This window comes from Schistocerca gregaria, chromosome 9 (genome assembly GCF_023897955.1).
Source record: "Schistocerca gregaria isolate iqSchGreg1 chromosome 9, iqSchGreg1.2, whole genome shotgun sequence".
In the NCBI taxonomy this organism is placed as follows: Eukaryota; Metazoa; Arthropoda; class Insecta; order Orthoptera; family Acrididae; genus Schistocerca; species Schistocerca gregaria.
The window spans coordinates 108,980,371-109,000,676 of record NC_064928.1 but is presented as its reverse complement, the minus strand read 5'-3'; the positions used below and the strand labels follow the sequence as shown (position 1 = coordinate 109,000,676).

Below are 20,306 nucleotides of genomic sequence, written 5' to 3'. Positions count from 1 at the left end.
ACTAAATACAGTTTTCTGTTATTCCTTCATGAAAAAAGATAAAGTAAATATTCCAGAATTCGAAACCAGAACAGCTGTTAGCATGAGTGACATAAAAGTAGATATCTTGGTTGTTGCAAAACAACTCAAATCACTTAAGAAAGGCAAGTCTTCCAGTCCAGATGGATACCAATCAGGTTCCTTTCAGAGTAGGTAGACACAATTGTGCCTTCCTTAGCAATCATATACAGCCACTCACTGGATGAAAGGTCTGTTCCTAAAGACTGGAAAGTAGCACAAGTCACACCAATATTCAAGAAAGGAAATAGGAGTAACCCATTGAATTACAGACCCATATCACTGACCTCAATTTGAGGTAGGATTTTGGAGCAATTACTGTACTCAAACATTATGAATCAACTTGAAGAAAATGACTTATTGATGCATAACCAGCATGGATTCAGAAAATATCATTCTTGTGCAACACAGCAAGCTCTTTATTCCAATGAAGTAATGAGTGCTGTCAACAAGGGAACTCAGATTGATTCCATGTTCCTAGATTTCCAGAAGGTTTTTAATACCATTCCTCACAAGTGATTATTAATCAAATTGCATGCATATGGAGTATTGTCTCCTGTTTCTTCTGTTTTGTCTATGATTTCCTTCTTTTCTTCCTATTATTTTTCTTTTTTACTTCAAATGTCATTTTCATAATTTAGTTTCCGAATTTTTCTCTTTCATTTCCCTATTTATTACTGATAGTTTAAGGTCATCTTCTATTTCTTGAAGCCAAGTGTTTCTTAATTGAACTATTCACTACCAGTATATCAAAAATCCTCATTATAAATCTGTTTTTCATTCTATGTATGTGTCCATAGAATGTTAGTTGGCATTTGCTGATCGTGTATGAGAGTATCTCTGTTTTTGTATGATCCTTTTGTTGGGCTCTTTGTCCATATGCCAGCTCTATGTGTTGCTCTGAGAACATTTCAGTGGATTTTACAGTCTCTTTCTTCCTGTCTTTGTGATATCTGATTCCGTGGTTGTGGTCAGTGTTTGTGTAGAGTGCTTCTGGTGGTACAGCTGTAATATAGAGCCTGAATTTTCATTGGTTTGATGTGTTTCTTTTATTGTAGTATGTCCATGTAAGTTTGTGTGCTTTCTAAAGTATTTGGTGTACTTTCTGTTTTATGCTTTATTTGATCCTCCTACTTTCCTATAATCCTTTAGTTACTTGAAATTTTCCACTCTTTTAACCTTGCCAAATTTTGGGTGTATGTCCTGTGTATTGTTGTTCTTCCTTTCCATATATTTCATTGCCTCATATGATGTCTGTAGACCACTTTTGGTGCAGACTTCATGTAAGTGTTCAAATGTTTCCTGTCTGTTGTTGCTGAGTATTGCCAAGTCATCTGCACATGCCACACATTTTATGATTGCTTTGTTTTGCACAAGGTCTTCATACTAGAATCCTTTTTAGGTTTTCTTCCCATTGTTCAATAATTTTGTCCAAAATCATATTGTACAAAAATGATGCGAGACTAGCTCCTTGGCTGATCCCTGTATGTATCTGGAATGGTCCTGAGAATTTTACCATAAATTGTATTTTGGATGTGGTATCTGCTGTATGACTGCCCATTTTTTCTGTTGTTGTCTGTCTGACCTTAGTGTGTTCACAGGTTCCAAATATATTCAGTACATAATCTCCTGTTTCTGAACCCTGTTTTCCACATATCTTAGTATTGGCTTTTGGTTCCAATTTTGTCAAGTAATCAATTGAAGAGAGGCTTGTAAGTAGTGATTATTGGCATTTGTCTTGTTGCCCCTTTTGTGCAGTGGATGGATCAATACACATTTCTGTTCCTGAAGGATTTTCTTCACAATTCATATTTCTGTGATAATTTTACAAATTTACTTTGTGATGTTTTGGTCTTTGAATTTCCAAATCTCAGCTATAATGCCGCTTTCTATCGGGGGTGTTTTGTTAGTTCTTTCTTTATCTCCTCGACCTTGGTGATTACAGGCCATTTCAAATATGGATTTGGTGTAATTTTTCATTAATTTTTTTCTTTAGGCTTCTCACAGTTCAGGAGATTATCTAAGTATTTTTAATAATTTTGAAGTTTTCTTTAGTATTTTAGGACTCTGCCCTTTTGAAGGAGATGGAGGCTGAGAACACTTTATATTTTGCCTGAACATTGTGTAGTAATTGCTAATGTTACTTTTCTTTAAGTAGTCCTTGATTTCATTTAGTCAACATCTGTACTATGTTCTTTCCAATCTTCTAATATCTTTGAGGACTGTTCAGGACCTTTCAAAAATTTTGCCATGTTTCTGTTCTGTTACTACTAAACTTCCACCATGCTTGTCTTCTTCATTCAATGGCCTGATAACAAGTTGCATTCTGCCATACACATTTGCATTTTCTGAGAGGTTGACCCAAGTACACTGCCTTCTGAAATGTCTTTGTGATGTCTGTCTTGTTTCCTGTTGTATTTCAAATAATTTCTTCAGTAATTTCAGTTTTTTTTTTACTTTCAAGTATTTTGCATCTGATTTTATAATTTTGTTCTGTATTGTCTTCGTTTCTTCCGATTCGACTGATTTTTTTACTTGCAGCGGGTGATGGTAGGACTCAAACAATCCTTTGTATATTCTCACATTTAAAATTTCCCCTAAATTTTTTGTTATGACTGTGTCATCTATTTGTCCATCTTCCCATGTGTTTTTAGATGTTTTCCATGTTGAGTTTTTGTTTTGTCTTCTTAAAACTGTGTTGATTCAACTTTAAGCTAAAATTTTGACAATGTACAGAGGTTCTCCATTCTTGTTTCTCAGTTTAGTGCTTTCTGTGGACCTATAATTTCCTTGGACTTGTCTCTTTGCCTATCTGCACATTGTGAGGTCTGGTAATACAATTTTAACATTTATTTCAGGTATTTTCTTTTTTTTCATATCTTCCTAGAATTCAGATTTTTCTGGTTTCTTTGTGTTGTGATCATTTTTTTTGTGATGATCGCGGATCCTTTTATTCTTAATCTGAAGAATATTGTGAAGCCTCTTCAATATATTGACTTGAAAACTAAGATGTTATCTATAAATGAGTTGAGTACTGCAAATACTATGCCAAGCACTGTCAGTTTTACCTTTCTGCCAGCAGATTTCCTTCATATATCCAGTAATTCTCTATGTTGAAATGGTTTTTGTCTGTGAAACCCATATCTTGTAGTTGAAGGACTTTGATGTGAAATTCTTCCAGTGAATAAATAAGGTATTCAATTTCACCTAATTTGACCAGTGTAATTGCATAGTGTGTGCCAATGAATTCTTGGCAAAGAGGCTTTCAGGAACTCCAACCCTTCTCTTTTTCACAAGGTTTGTGGTCCACCAGAATCTGCTCAGTAGGAAAGTCCAGTGGCACAGTGTATAGTACGTCTGCCTAGTGAACAGGTAGGTGATCTGGTTTCCAATCGCAGACTTTGTACAATTCTGAGTCATTGTTTTGACTTGTATTATCAAAGTCCAGTACATGTAGTGGGGCCTGGGATAGTGGACATCTTTCTTTTTGATCCTTTATGATTGTTTCAGGTTGACACTGGTTGTGGTGATCTTTGTTGGAGATCACAGTTGTTACAAACTTGATTATTGAGGTAAAGACATGTTTGTAACAGCTGTGTCAAGTTTGTGGACTGATGTGACTGGATGCAAGAACACACACTGGTGGGTTTGGGTCAGTGTTTGGTCCTCCAGGCTTGTGACATATGGGTTCTAACAACCCTGCACTGGCACAACCACCACCACCACCACCACCACCACCACCACTGAATAATCAATACAATCCTAGAATAATAGTTTCAGGATGACACATATTATTATTCTGAATATGTTAAACATGAATGTTGAAGTATACAATTCAGATACTAAATGTTTGAGTCTAACAATAAATTTTACAATTGTTAATATATAGGAAATTGTTACAAGCCTCTTGCCATTACATTGCTTGTGGATTACAAAATACTATGAGGCTGAAGCATTTACAAAGCAATTTCTTCCTTACTCATAAAGACACAGAACTTCTCTGGAAGATAAAATGGATCTCTTGTTATAATTCTTTATTTTAACCTTTTAGTTTGGTAGAAAGAAGAGGTGTTAGAGCATGACTCATGACCCATCCTCAGAGCTCATCTCCCACCTTCCAGACTTTAAAAAAGCTCTTCTGCAAAATTTGCAGAACTAGCACTTTTGGAAGAAAGGATGTTGCACAGCCATGACTTAGCCACAGCCTGGGTGTGTTTACAGGCCATGGCTATGGCATATCTCCACAACATACTTTCTTCCAGCAGTTTTGGTCTGGCAAGTTTCACAGAAGAGCTGCTTAAAAAGCTACATTCATTTTTTTCACAGTAATCCTTTATATTTTTACATTTAACTGGTCATTCAACCACTGCTTTGTCCAGATGCGAGACATTCCTAAAGGGCATGGTAATTTGGTTTGGGGCTAAAGGTGAAAGTATTTAAAAAATGTCTAGTTTGTGAACTGTTTGCATGGCCCTGTGGTTAAAGTATACCCTACAAGGCAACATTCCACTATCCTAAAGCAGCACCAAGGCAACTGTGGTGCGTGCACCACAGGCCATAGATGAGGAGTGTTCAGCAAATATTGCTGCACATGGGCTTCCATTGCAGGCTGATTCATGCATCTGTGCTGACCACTGTTCTTTGGTGATGAAGTCTGGAATTTGCACACCAATACAGTAACTGTATGTCCACTTAGTGTCTACAGGTGATCTTCTCAGATGAATCATGTTTATGCTCCATCACACAGATGGCATGAAACATTTGAAAATAAACAAGCTGGCAGAATCATTCAGAAGGGCTATGGTCTGCTGAATGTTTTCATGACATGCCCTGGGAATCATTCTGGAAGGCACAATGGATCAGCTTAAGTATGCGTCTATCCTTGGGGATCATGTCCACCCCACTACATGCAATTTGTTTTTCCTCATGGCAGAGGCATCTATCAAAAGCAAAGCTTACACTGTATGTGAGTGGTTTGAATAGCATCAGATTACTGTGCTCCCCTTGTCACCAAACTCCCTGGAGTTAAACCCAATTGAGAATTTGTGGGACCATCTTGATCAGGCTGTTCACATCATGGTCCCTCATCTGAGAAACCTAGCACAGCTTGCCACAACACTGGAATCAGCACATGTCCATATCCCTGTCATTACCCTTGACTCTCAAAAACTCAATTCCTGCACATCTTTCTCATATATTGATATCAGGGCAGCCCTCAGTCTCAGTGGATATCTGCCCACCATCCTTGCCTATACTGATTCCAGTGTTAAAAGTGTTGACATTTTGTGAACTGTCAGGCATCATCCCTAAACTGGTGGCGAATGAATGCAGAATTTAATGCATTATAAACTGCTCTGCCTTCATCTCCACCCATGAGGTTGGCATGCTGACTTCCTGTCACGGCACCAATGACGATGATGTTGAGCACCCCTCACCTATAATCATACAGGGTGTCCAGAAAAGGACTCCCTGATTTCAAAATTAAATATCTCAAAACAAAGATCGATAGAGGAATGCAGTAAATGATATGTTTATTGTGAAAACTGTAAGAAGTTTATACAGCAGTTTGAAATAAAAGTTACAAAAGCTACTAACGTATGGAGCTGTAATCGCCATACGTAGTGCCTAGTATAAACAGTGATTCGAAGCCCAGAGCGATCAGTTTCACTATTGAAATGTGAAAGGAGGATAGCATACCGAATGAAGAGATTGAAACCATGTACTCCATTGAACAACGCGTTTTCTTGGTGCTAGGGTACCATAGGTTATAAGAGAGTCCTATGCCAACAAGCTGAAGTTTTCAAGCGTGATCTAATGTTCCAAAAGGACCCGATGCAAAAACAATTTGTATGCTCTTCACAAAATTTCAATGAACAGGCAGCGTAACTGATGATCTAGTGGGGCATGTTGGCTACAAGCAAAACCGCAGTTATGCCTGAAAATATCGCCACAGTTTCGGGAATTATTCAGTGAAATCCAATGTCATCCATCTGTAGAATTGATTGGATCTGAGACTGGTTTGAAGCGTTCCAGCACACATAAAATACTGAGAAAGAGCCTACACATGTTTCCATTCAAAATTCAAATGCACCAGGCCATACCCGTACTAGCTGTGCAACAAAGGGTTGCCTTTGCTAAGCAGGTGCTCACAATGATTGACAGTGAAGGATTTGATGTTGGCTGCATCTAGTTTACAGATGAAGCACACTTCCACCTGAATGGATACGTGAATAAGCAGAACTGGCGATTTTGGGGTTCTGAAAACCCATATTGGTGTGACACGAAACCCCTGTATTCTCTTAAAGTTACTGTGTGGGCTGCAGTATGCAGCAGAGGCATTATTGGCCCCTTTTTTTCATTTGAGAAACGGTCACTGGTGCACATTACGTTGCAATTTTGGAACAATTTGTCGCCACACAGCAAGTGTTAGAGGATCGACCAGGTTCTGAATGGTTTATGCAAGATGGAGCCTGACCACACCGGACCGAACAAGTGTTTCGCTTTCTTGAGGAATACTTCGGGAATCGAGTCATTGCTTTGGAATATCCCAAATTTACTGGTGCAGGCATGGATTGGCCTCCATATTCGCTGGATTTGACTCCCTGTGACCTTTTATTGGGGGGGGGGGGGGGGCAGTGAAAGACATGGTCTACCCGAAGCATCCCGCCATGCTGGACGAGGTTGAATCGGCGATCTCTGTGGCATGTGAATCCATTTTGGTTGAGACACTACGAAATGTGATGACGAATTTCATTTTTCATTTGCGCCACCTCTTTAGTGCCAATAGTGAACATTTTGAAAACATTGTGATGTGACTGTTTGCAAAGATTGTTTTCATATGATTATTTCACTTATGTATGCTGATATGAGCTGTACAGTGTACAGTGCTATCTGTTAGCAGCTTTTGTAACTATTATTTCAAACTGCTGTATAAACTTCTTACAGCTTTCATAATAAACATACCATTTACTGCATTCGTCTATTGATCTTTGTTTTCGAGATAATTAATTTTGAAATCAGGGAGCCCTTTTCTGGACACCCTGTAATTGTCATTGTTATCATCATCATCACCATCATCATCGTCCTGCACTTTTCACAGCAATCCATGCTGCAAATAGTTGTTATTCAGGCATTTGACAGAGGGTCACATTGACTGGACAATGTATACACTGAATGTTGTGTGGATGACTGAAAGAATGGTATCAGAGTGAGTGCACAATATCATACAGCCTATACTTGTAAAGAGACTGGCCAGCAAAGTGGACAGCAGTGGTGACTGTGGCTCTGTGGTGGGTAGCTGCAGTGAATTAGTTCAAGGGCTGTTTGAGAGCTCAAGTCACAACACAAATGCTCTTTTGGCATGGATTTAACACACAACCTGGCCAGCTAACCACTTCATGCTCTACTTATTACTCTTTTTAATCCTTCTTATGCTATTCTTCTTTTTTTTAATGTTTTGCAAGAGTATTAATATTTATATTTTGCTTTATTGATATGTTCTTTTACAGGGTGTTCAGTAAATGCCTCCTACCATTTTGAAGTTCCACCATTAGCAGCCATTACAGCTTCAGCAGCATGTAAAGAAGTAAAGGAAAAATTCATTCAGTTTCTTGTAGACCAAGGTGCTGATCCTGATGCTGGATATCCTTGGTATGCATAAATGTACATTATTTCTAACTGTAAGCCACAAGTAAGTTTATTGGGAAAGTAAGGTCAGATTCTTACAAAACATAAACAATTGCAGATTTTGCAAGAAATTGTTTTTTTAATTCCTTAAAAGTTTCTCAGTTTTTCTACATAGAATGTATATTTGTTTAAATATTTGTCATAATATTCTACATGATAGTCTGGCACCTATGAGGAAATTGCAACTTTTCACACACACTTGTGCAAAGCACTTTTAACTGCATTTGGAAATTCCAATGCTTAAGTTGAAATTGTGAATCACCAGTCCTCATAAATCTTTTTGACCATGACTTTGACAGTCTTCTGATATTCAACTGATCATGTTTCATCATGGATATTATCCCATCTGTCCCTGACAGCCCTCACCCACTTAAGCAATTCACTGTCTTTCATTACCTTGGGGGCCAAACACCTCACTTACCTGTTGATGAATTTTCACAGGAGCAATGTTCATTACTATCAATTATTGTATCACCATCATATTTCACAGTTGGTGCAATGAATAAGTGTTTTAAACATCTTGAACTGTCACTGTGACAGTTCAAGATGTTTAAAACAATTAGTCATCCCACCAGCTGTGAAATATGATGGTGTTATCAAACTGGCATCATTTGATGAAAAAGGCAAACTAGCAGTAGCCACCTTCTGATTAATTAAATTTTACAATGCTTAAAGACATTGACTAACTTAATAACTAGTTGCTGTTAATTTAATTAAGTGATAGAAGGCTAGCTATTTAGCTTTTATAACAGAAATCTCTAACCTTTTGAAGAAACTGTACATTAGGGTGCTTAATCCACTTCCAGATAGTCTTGAGAACTCAACTTTTGAGGGTCTGTGTTATAAAATAGTCAGCTCCAGAAAATCATCTTTTTGACTGTTGTGTATTTTCTCAACAAAATAGTTACACAGACCATCTGTCAGAGAACAACACAACAACCTGAATTTTCTTTCCTTTTCTTGTTTTAACATGTAACACTGCTTCTAACCCTTCTTGATAATACAGGCTGTTTTGGTCTCATTGTTTACAAAATAGATTTATTGAATTTCATTTAGAAAGTTTTATTACAAAATACTGTCAATACAGTTTTGAAGTAAACAAATAATCATTTATAATGAATATAGTTTCAAGTGTTAGTTCTTAGGTTTTGAGATGAAAATAGTTATGAAATGTGGCTAACACAGATTTCTTATTAATCACTGAATTGGTGCTAACATAAATTTGAGAACTATACAGACTATGGACTAAGATTACAAGTTTCACAGTTTATATGAAAACTTTGTTTTGTCAGAACATCAAAAAGGTCATTGGTTTATATCAGAAATTTCTAGAAAGTGAATTTACAAAATTAATGCAGGAATTCTGAGTCTGTCTTCTTTAGTACCTTGATTCCTATGCGAGTTTAATTACATCTGATGTCATGAAACATTTTTAATTGTTAATTTGGCTTTACATGAAATCATCAAATTTTAGTGTTTAATTTGCTAATTAGTTACAGTCTGGTGTTATATGCTAACATTATCATGACATCATTACTTAGTATTTCCAAAAGTTATGTAATTAGTTTCCCATAGGCACTATCAAATTGCTGATACCAAAATAATGCATTACTGGTAATTACAGATTCTGGCTAATTACTTTCACTTTGCAGGCTAGTAAGATATTTGTTATAGTACATCATGTATATAATGTATTCATTAGCATCTGATCGCAAAGCATGAAGCAATAGATGTTCCAATACATACTGTGTTCTGTGTAAGGTGGGCTGGGTGGTATACCGCAATGTTGTCTCGTGCGGTATCAAACAGTTCATAGTGTCCCTCACTGAGTCCTATTAAAGTCTGCCCACATGTTTCAATGTTTATGCAACACTAACTTAGCTACAGTGATTTGGGCATTACTTTCCAACAACCCTCACATTTATTATAATGAAATCATGTTGTGCACCTTCAAGATTTGTTTGTCTCTCAGTGTGTTTTCTTGTATTTCACAACTCAATACATGCACCATTAGTAACTGGGTATTTGTACACATATAGTGTCTCCAAAAAGCTTTATGTAATGGTAAATTTACTCAGATATACTAACCACTTTATTGTCTAGTACAAAAGTCATATCTTGGAATCAAATGACCATACACTAAATTGTAATTTAAAATTTCATCAAATCCTGACTAGTAGAGCAAGAGGCAGAGGTTTAAAAAATCATTTTCATTGATAAAATATCTGGGCAGGAAAAATTGGATCACTTCTTCTGTTGAGCTGCAGAATTTTTAGACGATGTGAAGTACATCAGATTTGAAGCAAGAACATGCCAAGACTGCTACTGCTCCTAAAGTAAGTTCCTGTTTATATCAGTCTGACAGGAAATAAGGCCACTAAAGCTGCTGCCAAGCCTGCAGTCCTCCTACCTTGACCTGTGAGCTCTTCCATTCCTTTGGCAGATTTTTGTGCTGCCACCTGTTAGCAAATGGTGTCACTTTGCATCACCACTAATCTTCTCTTTACAGAAACAAGCTCCAGGAAATTAACCCACTTGAAACAGCTTGGGTGACCACCTCTTGGTCCTCTTGTCATGATCATTTTAGCTAGGTTGCATATTGGGCATGTCATTTGTTATGTGGCGATCCTCCACCACTTCATGCTCATTGTGATCAAACTTTGATGGATCACCATTTCCTGCATGTGTTTCAGTGTATGTTTGGCATCGAAGCTATTGACCATTTTAGCGAATGATGTGTGGGCTGACAACCATGTTTTGCTTTTTATCTGTTAGAAATGTGTGGCAAAGAAAACGTAATCTCTAGTTTGGGACCTCCACTGTCTCTACAGTGTATTTTGTGGACCTTTCTCAAGGGAAAGTCCTTGTTTTTAACACTCTTTCCTTCCATCGATTGGGCATAATGTGTAGTTGCTTTCAACTTGTTTTATTTAGTGGTGTTCTAAGGTTATGACATGGGCAATTTTGATCTCGGCTGTTCTTGCATCCTAAGGGGAACAAAGCTCAGAAACCAAGATCTAATAGAATTAATTCTTGAACTGTTATAGTTTGTTTATGTGTAACATGTGTACATGTATGCATTCATGTACAAATGATATCCCACAATTTGTAGAGATTCACTGGATGAATAAAGAATTGTACAATAGCATAGTCAAACCACAAGAGCTTAAACAGTTTTGACATGAGGTATGGTACATCGGTCATTCCTTTCTGTGTTTTGTATAACTTGCCTTACACACCACACACCTTATGTAATCCTGAATTGTAACTTAATCACCTTTCATTTTTTCTACTACCTAATCTGTATTTAAGTTAACAGCCATGTATTACTTTATGAGTCAAATGTTTCCTGTAACTATCTTAAAAGAGAACTGGCATTTCATCTATCTTCTTCACTATTTTAATCTTCGTTGCATTGAAGTCCTATAGCTCTCTCAGCATACCACATCTGTCACCAAGCACCCCAATCTCGCCATCTTCCTCTTCTCGCCGTCTTCCTCTTCTCGCCGTCTTCCTCTTCTCGCCGTCTTCCTCTTCTCGCCCGCCGTCTTCCTCTTCTCGCCCGCCGTCTTCCTCTTCTCGCCCGCCGTCTTCCTCTTCTCGCCCGCCGTCTTCCTCTTCTCGCCCGCCGTCTTCCTCTTCTCGCCCGCCGTCTTCCTCTTCTCGCCCGCCGTCTTCCTCTTCTCGCCCGCCGTCTTCCTCTTCTCGCCCGCCGTCTTCCTCTTCTCGCCCGCCGTCTTCCTCTTCTCGCCCGCCGTCTTCCTCTTCTCGCCCGCCGTCTTCCTCTTCTCGCCCGCCGTCTTCCCCTTCTCGCCCGCCGTCTTCCCCTTCTCGCCCGCCGTCTTCCCCTTCTCGCCCGCCGTCTTCCCCTTCTCGCCCGCCGTCTTCCCCTTCTCGCCCGCCGTCTTCCCCTTCTCGCCCGCCGTCTTCCCCTTCTCGCCCGCCGTCTTCCCCTTCTCGCCCGCCCGCCGTCTTCCCCTTCTCGCCCGCCCGCCGTCTTCCCCTTCTCGCCCGCCCGCCGTCTTCCCCTTCTCGCCCGCCCGCCGTCTTCCCCTTCTCGCCCGCCCGCCGTCTTCCCCTTCTCGCCCGCCCGCCGTCTTCCCCTTCTCGCCCGCCCGCCGTCTTCCCCTTCTCGCCCGCCCGCCGTCTTCCCCTTCTCGCCCGCCCGCCGTCTTCCCCTTCTCGCCCGCCCGCCGTCTTCCCCTTCTCGCCCGCCCGCCGTCTTCCCCTTCTCGCCCGCCCGCCGTCTTCCCCTTCTCGCCCGCCCGCCGTCTTCCCCTTCTCGCCCGCCCGCCGTCTTCCCCTTCTCGCCCGCCCGCCGTCTTCCCCTTCTCGCCCGCCCGCCGTCTTCCCCTTCTCGCCCGCCCGCCGTCTTCCCCTTCTCGCCCGCCCGCCGTCTTCCCCTTCTCGCCCGCCCGCCGTCTTCCCCTTCTCGCCCGCCCGCCGTCTTCCCCTTCTCGCCCGCCCGCCGTCTTCCCCTTCTCGCCCGCCCGCCGTCTTCCCCTTCTCGCCCGCCCGCCGTCTTCCCCTTCTCGCCCGCCCGCCGTCTTCCCCTTCTCGCCCGCCCGCCGTCTTCCCCTTCTCGCCCGCCCGCCGTCTTCCCCTTCTCGCCCGCCCGCCGTCTTCCCCTTCTCGCCCGCCCGCCGTCTTCCCCTTCTCGCCCGCCCGCCGTCTTCCCCTTCTCGCCCGCCCGAGTTTGTGTGTGGTGCTGACAGGGCCAAGGCATATCACAGCCCTTTCTTCCTTCGTGGGCTTCATTTCCTTACCCATGTCCCTTGCTGCCTGTCCTTGCTCCTAATCCCCTGGCCCCTCCTTCCCTTTCCTTTGGTGTGCTTGCTTACATCGGCTCAGCTATCATCCTGATTTCTGGTGTTCCTTCCAGTTTTTGTTCTTGCTTTTTCTTTTTTCCTCTTCCCTTGTCAGCAGTTTCAATTTCATATGGTATTTGATCTACTCTTCTAAATATTTTCTCTTTGGGATGAGCCAGCTGGGAAAATCATCCAAGTTAGCATCTTAGACATGTGGCCTTTTCACATCAATAATCTTTACCTTGACATCTTTGTCCTTTAACACTATATATCCAGCACTGTAACCAGTGTTAGGGTAATTGTGTACGCTCTTGGTTGTGCCCTAACAACACATGGATCACACTTCTGATACCTGAGCTCATACCTCCCTTCGTATGCTTAGAAGTAGTTGCTTCTCATTTTAGGGACGTCAGAACGCCTGGCAATGGCCACAATGCCAGACCGACCTTGCTGTGGCTAGGTAGTACCCTTGGGGAGAGCTCCTAATCAGAGTGGGTGGTATAAGGTAGGGCACTTCGCATATGGCATTCATTAAGCTTAAAGCTTGCTGTTTCTATATGGCCATCTCTCCAGTTGACAATGGATCATCTAATGCTACTTCTTATAATCCTGTGGCTGTCGCTTCCCTGGGAGGAGGGCCAATCTCACTGTTTTGGGGTGGAACCCTTTCCCCATTACCTTGTCAGTGCCAGGACTGCTCGGTCCTTTCACCACCACCAAGCCGTTATTTTTCATGGAAACTATTGAAGACTAGTTTGATGAAGTGGACACACTGAGTAAAATGCACTAAGAAAGCACTTGGGTTGGTAAGCGGCTGATGCAAGTGCCTGCTCTTCGTACCTTTCCATGAAAAGGTTGGCTACCACTGGTGATAAAGGGCTGCCCATTGCCACTCCTTCCGTTTGCTCATAAAATTGACCCCAATAAAGAAAATATGTTGAGGTCAGTACTTGCTTGAACAGGTCGAGCAGGGCACCATCGAACTTCTCTTGAATCATATTGATTGAACCGGTGAGTGGCACTCGTGTGAAGAGTGACACCACATCAAAACTGACCATGATGTCAGAGTCCACGGTGTGTAGCTCCCTTAGGCATTGTAGGAAGCCCTCAGAGTTCTGAATGTGGTGTGTACATTTGCCCACATATGGTGCCAATATCTTCTTCAGGTATTGTGCAGTGAGGTATGTCGCTGTGCCGATGTTACTGACAATAGGTCGAAGAGAGACCCCCTCCTTATGGAACTTGGGGAGTCCATAGAGTCTGGGTGGTACAAGTGCTTTGGGATAAAGCTTCTTGATGACCTGTTCAGGTAGACCTGTCTCCTTCAGCAACTTCTGGGTCTTCTTGTCCACCTTGTCAGTGGGGTCACCATCTAGTGGTTTGTAAGCAGTGTCTTCCAGAAATTGTTGCACCTTCCTATCATACTCCAAATTGTTTAAGATGACTGTGCAGTTACCCTTATCAGCTGACAGAACTACACTGCTGTAATCCTCCCCTAGCTGCCTGAGTGCCACCCTCTCATTGCTCGAGTTGTTTGATTTGGGGGGACTTCGTCCTGGTGAGTGCCCTGCAGGTCTCCCTGCAGATCTCTTCAGACACATTGGCAGGTAGTGTGTTGATGACCTGCTCAACTGAATTGATGATGTCTGCAACAGGTATGCTTCTGGGAGTCACTGCAAAGTTGAGGCCCTTGCCGAGTGCTTTTGAGGCGGCCCCATCGAGCTGCTTGTCGCTCGGGTTGACCGCTGTCCGTGTGTCCCCATCCTGTTGTACCTTCTTGTTAAGGCGCTCAAACTTGGCCTGTTGACATGCTGTTGATTTCCTTATGGTGCATTCAGCCAAGGACCAGGTGGAACCATCAACCTGGTCCCAGTCTTCTCGGGTCAGGGTAGCTGCTATGGAAAGGTGGAGATACAGCACCTCCCTGGACCTGACATCTAGGCGGTGGCACATGTCACACACTCTTTCTCTTACCAGTGTAAGACTGGCATGGTGTTTGATTCTGTTTGCCATTCTGGTGTTGACATGATGCTTGAACCTGGCGAAGACAGTAACTACATCCCCATCTTGGCATCTTGGAAGGAAACTGAGAGAACTCAGCATCCTCCCTTCCTCTGTCAAAGAATATCCAGCTTCTTGATATTAAGATACATCATCTCCCCACAGAGTCTTCTGATGTAACTCTTGAGGCTTTCCCGGCAAGATCTTGACATATGGAATAATTGGGTCTACAGCTGGATGTTTGTGTCACTCTGTCATGATATTTCGGCCACATAACTCATTGCCTTCTTCAGGTGCTACCTGAGACTGTCGTATCGGAGGATCTTGTCCAGTATTTATGCTCAGAGGGCGCTGGGTGCTCTCTCTGCTGTCTGCGCCCACCTGGCACAGCCTGTAATGTGTTCTCTCTTCACTGGTGCTCCCTCGGACGTCCGTGTCTGACTTGGTCGCCATCTGTGGCAGCTGTCCGAGGCCCATTCTGTGTCGGGCATTCCGTTCGTGAACCACACATACCTCCTCAGGTTTTGGCCCTTCCCTGGTGCTCCCACATGTCCGCGCCCGGCTAGTCCACCATCTGTGGTTGTGGCAGCTGTCTGGGTCTGGACCCACATTTGGCATTCCATTCGCAGTCCGCACCTGCCTGGCGTTGCTCCTGTGGTGTTACTACTTCTTGATGAGTTTCTTGGTTCCTTTTGTTGGGTCCTGATAATCTCCAGAGGCAGACTCCACGTCGAGCTGTGCTGGTAACCGCTGTCTCGGTTTATTAGGTTGTCTGTGATCTTGATCTCAATGGCCTCCTTTATGACAGTGTCCCAAAATCTTTGTGTCTGTGTCACAATTTTGATGTTGTTGTAGTCCATTGACTGACCGAGCTCCAGACAGTGCTCTGCTACGGCAGATTTGGTTGCCTGTCCGAGTCTGGTGTGCCTCTGGTGTTCTTTGCACCTAACGTCCACCGTCCTGGTTGTCTGGCCAATGTATGACTTTCCACACTGGCATGGGATGTTGTAAATGCCTGGTTTACGTAGCCCCAGGTCGTCCTTCACACTCCCTAGCAACTTCTGGAAGACACTGCTTACAAACCACTAGATGGAGACCCCACTGACAAGGTGGACAAGAAGACCCAGAAGTTGCTGAAGGAGACAGGTCTACCTGAACAGGTCATCAAGAAGCTTCATCCCAAAGCACCTGTACCACCCAGACTCTATGGACTCCCCAAGTTCCATAAGGAGGGGGTCTCTCTTCGACCTATTGTCAGTAACATCGGCACAGCGACATACCTCACTGCATAATACCTGAAGAAGATATTGGCACCATATGTGGGCAAATGTGCATACCACATTCAGAACTCTGATAGCTTCCTACAACGGCTAAGGCAGCTACACACCGTGGACTCTGACATCATGGTCAGTTTTGATGTGGTGTCGCTCTTCGCACGAGTGCCACTCACCGATTCACTCAGTATCATTCAAGAGAAGTTCGATAGTGCCCTGCTCGACCTGTTCAAGCAAGTACTGACCTTAACATATTTTCTTTATGGGGGTCAATTTTATGAACAAATGGAAGGAATGGCAATGGGCAGCCCTTTATCACCAGTGGTAGCCAACCTTTTCATGGAAAGTACGAAGAGCAGGCACTTGCATCAGCCACTTAACAACCCAAGTGCTTTCTTATGTATGTCGATGACACTTCTGTCATTTGGTCCCATGACAGGGAGAAGCTAGATGACTTTTTGGAACATCTAAATTAACACCACCCAAGTATAAAATTTACTATGGAGCTAGAGAAGGATGGACAGCTTCCATTCTTGGATGTCCTGGTCAAGAGCAAGACAGATGGCACTCTGGGGCACAGTGTGTATCATAAACCCACCCACACTGACTTACACCTTCAAGCCAGTAGCTGCCAACACCTGGCACAGAAGAATGGAGTCGTGAAAACATTAGTTCACAGGGCTCGGGCTCTGTCGGATACGGAAAGTCTGGCCACAGAGATAGAACATCTACAGCTGGTGTTCAGCAGAAATGGATACTCCTCCACAGACATTCAAAGGGCACTTCGTGCTACCAGCCAACCACAGGGTACAGAAGAGGAGCCAGAGGAGGCGAAGAAGGTGGCATACCTGCCATATGCTGGACCTATTTCTGCAAAGATCAGCAGAATTCTCTCAAAATATGATGTAAAGAGTATCTTCTGTCCACGCTCCAAAATTCGGACAATGCTAGGTAGGTGAGAAGGGTGACCTGTGGCTACGTAAAAGACATTTACAACATCCTGGGCCAGTGTGGAAAATCATACATTGGCTAGACAACCAGGACAGTGGACATCAGGTGCAAAGAACACTAGAGGCACACCAGACTCAGACAGGCAACCAAATCTGTCATAGCAGAGCACTGTCTGGAGCTCGGTCACTCAATGGACTACAACAACACCAAAATTGTGACACAGACCCCAAGATTTTGGGACAGTGTCATAAAGGGGGCCATCAAGATCGATGTCACAGACAACCTAATAAACCGAGACAGTGGTTACCATCTCAGCTCAGTGTGGAGTCAAACTCTGGAGCTTATCAGGGCCCAATGAAAGCAACGAAGAAACTCCTCAGAAATAGTAACACCGCAGGAGCAGCGCCAGGCGGGTGTGGACTGCGAACGGAATGCCCAACAAATGATGGGCCTCAGAGAGCTGCCACAGATGGAGACCAATTCAGGCACAGACATCTGAGGGAACACTGGGGAAGAGACAACACATTACAGGCAATGCCAGGTGGGTGCGGACGGCAAAGAGGGCATCCAGCGCTCTCTGGGCATAAATACTGGACAAGATCCTCCAATGCGGCAGTCTCAGGTAGCACCTGAAGAAAGGCAACGAGTTACTTGGCTGAAATAATGTGCCAGAGCAACACAAACATCCAGTTATAGACCCAATTATTCCACATGCCAAGATCTCGTCAGGAATGCCTGAAGACTTAAATGATCATCATTGTTCATGAAGCCTTGCTGCTTGTGAGCATCATATCCACTGCAGTTTAGTGATCCAACAGATTAGACAGAAGCATACTGCAAGGTTAATGGATCTTGAAAATTATTGTTGGCAATGCTGCTAACCCACGGTGGCACAAGAATCCAGGCCCAGAAGGAAATAGCATTTCCATTGTTGTGCACTTGGTGTTACTACAGAGCTTTCGGTTGATGTATAAATGAGGTGGTGTTAGCATACGTGAAGTTTGTTTTTTGTGTACAGTGTACTGCATGTATAGAAATTGCTAGAAGTGAATCATATAAGTAAAATACAATCAAATAAAATGGACAGATTGCTGAAAAACTGATTCTGGAAGTGAGCAAACGATAAGTGCAAGTAAAAAAGCAAAACATCAGCGTACTGGTAAGTACAATGAAAGCTACTTAAGCTATGATTTCACTTAGACTGGGAGTGAAGATTATCCTTTCCCACTATGCTTAGTATATGGGTGTAAAATGGCAAATGAATATCTGCTTCTGAGTAAACTGAACAAACATTTAACAACAAACAAGGGCATCAAATTCTTTTAAAAGTGTAATGCCTGTTTCTGATAAAGCTCTGATCATTTCCTACCAAGTCTTTGAACTACTAGCAAAGATTATGAAAGCTCATACTTTAGGTGAGTCACTTAGCCAACCTGGGGAAAAAAAGTCATGAAGATGATGGGAATGAAGAAGCTATGAAAATAAGCAAGATTCCTTTGTTGAAAGGTACAGTTAACAGGCACGTTATAGAGATGTCTACTGATATTGACAAAAATTTATGCAGTAATAAACTCGAGCACTCAAACTTTACATTGCAAGTTGGTGAATCAACAACATTACCAACTAATCACAGCTCTTAGCATTTGTCCATTTCATTAATCAAGATCAAATAGTAAACCAGTTTCTTTTTTGCAAAGAATGAGATGTAGTTACTAAAGGTGAGGATGTTTTCAACATTTTAAATGATTATCTCAATAAGAGGTAGTTAACATGCAAGTCGTGTATAGGCATTTGTACAGATGGCACTCATTCAGTTGCAGGCTGTGTTAAGGGCCTCATTTCTTTTCTAAAAAAAGGTGGTCTTATGATAACTCACTACTTTCTTTATAGGAGAGTCTTAATACCAAAAGCATTGGGAGAAAAATTGAGAGAGGTCTCAAAGCAGTTTGTTCAAATGGAAAATTTTATTAAAACAATACCAGTCAAATCCCATTGATTCAAAAAGCTTTGTATCAATATGGAGGCAGAACAGACTGTAGCTTTTACAGACAGAAGTTAACTGGTGCTCAAGGGGGGAAAGTACTTACTTGTGCACATGAGCTAAGAGCTATGACAAGAACTTCTCATGTTTCTCAAAGAAATGAAACATTTGTTTTTGCAACCTCCTTTAGAGTGAATACTGTCTTTCCAGATTGCATTATTTGGCTGATATATTTCAGCAGTTCAGTATTTTGAACACTAGCATGCAAGGGAAAGAAGAAAATATCCTCACATCCACCAAAAAATTAAACCATTTCACAGAAAACTACAAATATGGAAAAGAAAATCTGTTCAACAAAACTTGGAAATGTTCCTGTTGGAAAGGAGCACATACATAAATTGAATACTTTTAATAATAGTAGATCATTAGACAAGTTTAGAAGAGAAACTGAGTTAATATTTCCATTCCTTGGCATTGAACAGTACAACTGGATATGAATCCCATTCGTGGAAACTTCCGGTGATTTTGGCTTAATATTAAAGGAAGAAGAAGAAGAAGAAGAAGAAGAAGAAGAAGAAGAAGAAGAATGGAGAGCTATATCTCCTGATCGTGGACTACTGATTAAGCATAAGGAATTCTCTCTTGACGCCTTCTGGGTTTCTATAAAAGAAGAATGTGTGTCATTATCTAAATAGGCTTTGAACATTTTACTTCACTTTTCAATGTCACATTTAAGTGCACTAGGATTTTCTGCCCTCACCACAATAAAATGTAAGATTAGAGGAACTCTTCAACATATTGATGAGGAAATGATAGTTTGCCTCCCAAATATATCTCCAAACATTGAAGAAATCATGAGGACACATCAGGCTCATGTTTCTCATAAACACTAGAAATAGTAGAATTTGAATTGCATTATTACGTTCCTCTATAATTACAAGTAATTATTAGTTTTATTGCATTATTTCATTTCAGTATGTTTCACTTAGTTGTTTCTCTTGCCTTTTGTCTCAGCAGGGTAGGAGATAACAGGGTCCTCATCCATTGCATTCAGCTGACAATCATGCTTCTTGAATCTCTCACACTTTCATTCAAAAATTATTCATTCATATTGTGTTACTGTATTTTCTGTAGTCTGGATGCAAAATTCAAAAAAAAAATATATTAATTGTTATTTTGTCACAGTATCAATTTCCTGTTGTAAAATATTCCTCAGAAATGTCTATTCTGTGCCCACAATTATTTGTTGCCTATTAAATGTTCCCAAAACTCAGAAACTTTGAGAACCACTGCCTTAGATGCTGGGACCAATGACCTTGATGTTTGCCTCCCCTCTTCCTCCGCCTCCCACATCTCACAATCATCTAACCAACCATTTATCTTCTTACCATCATTTCTTGAGAGCCCCTTAGCCAAGTTTTTCATAGTCTTTCCCTTCTCTTTTCAGGGTGTTTCAATTGGCAAGTTTTCTTCCTCCATTCTACTTCCACTAATTTTAAATTTTTGTCTTTGAGAGTGCTTATGATCTCTAGTACTACTGTTAATCTC

At 41.9% G+C, this 20,306-nt stretch overlaps 1 protein-coding gene across 1 annotated transcript in view; it reads left to right on the top strand.

Moving 5' to 3' along the window:
• Positions 1-20,306, top strand: part of LOC126291600 (ankyrin repeat and SOCS box protein 3-like) — a 291,789-nt gene that overhangs the window by 222,549 nt on the left and 48,934 nt on the right. Inside the window, exon 9 of the mRNA XM_049985135.1 lies at positions 7,566-7,707. Coding sequence (XP_049841092.1) covers positions 7,566-7,707 — 142 coding nt within the window. The remainder of the gene's footprint in view (positions 1-7,565; positions 7,708-20,306) is intronic.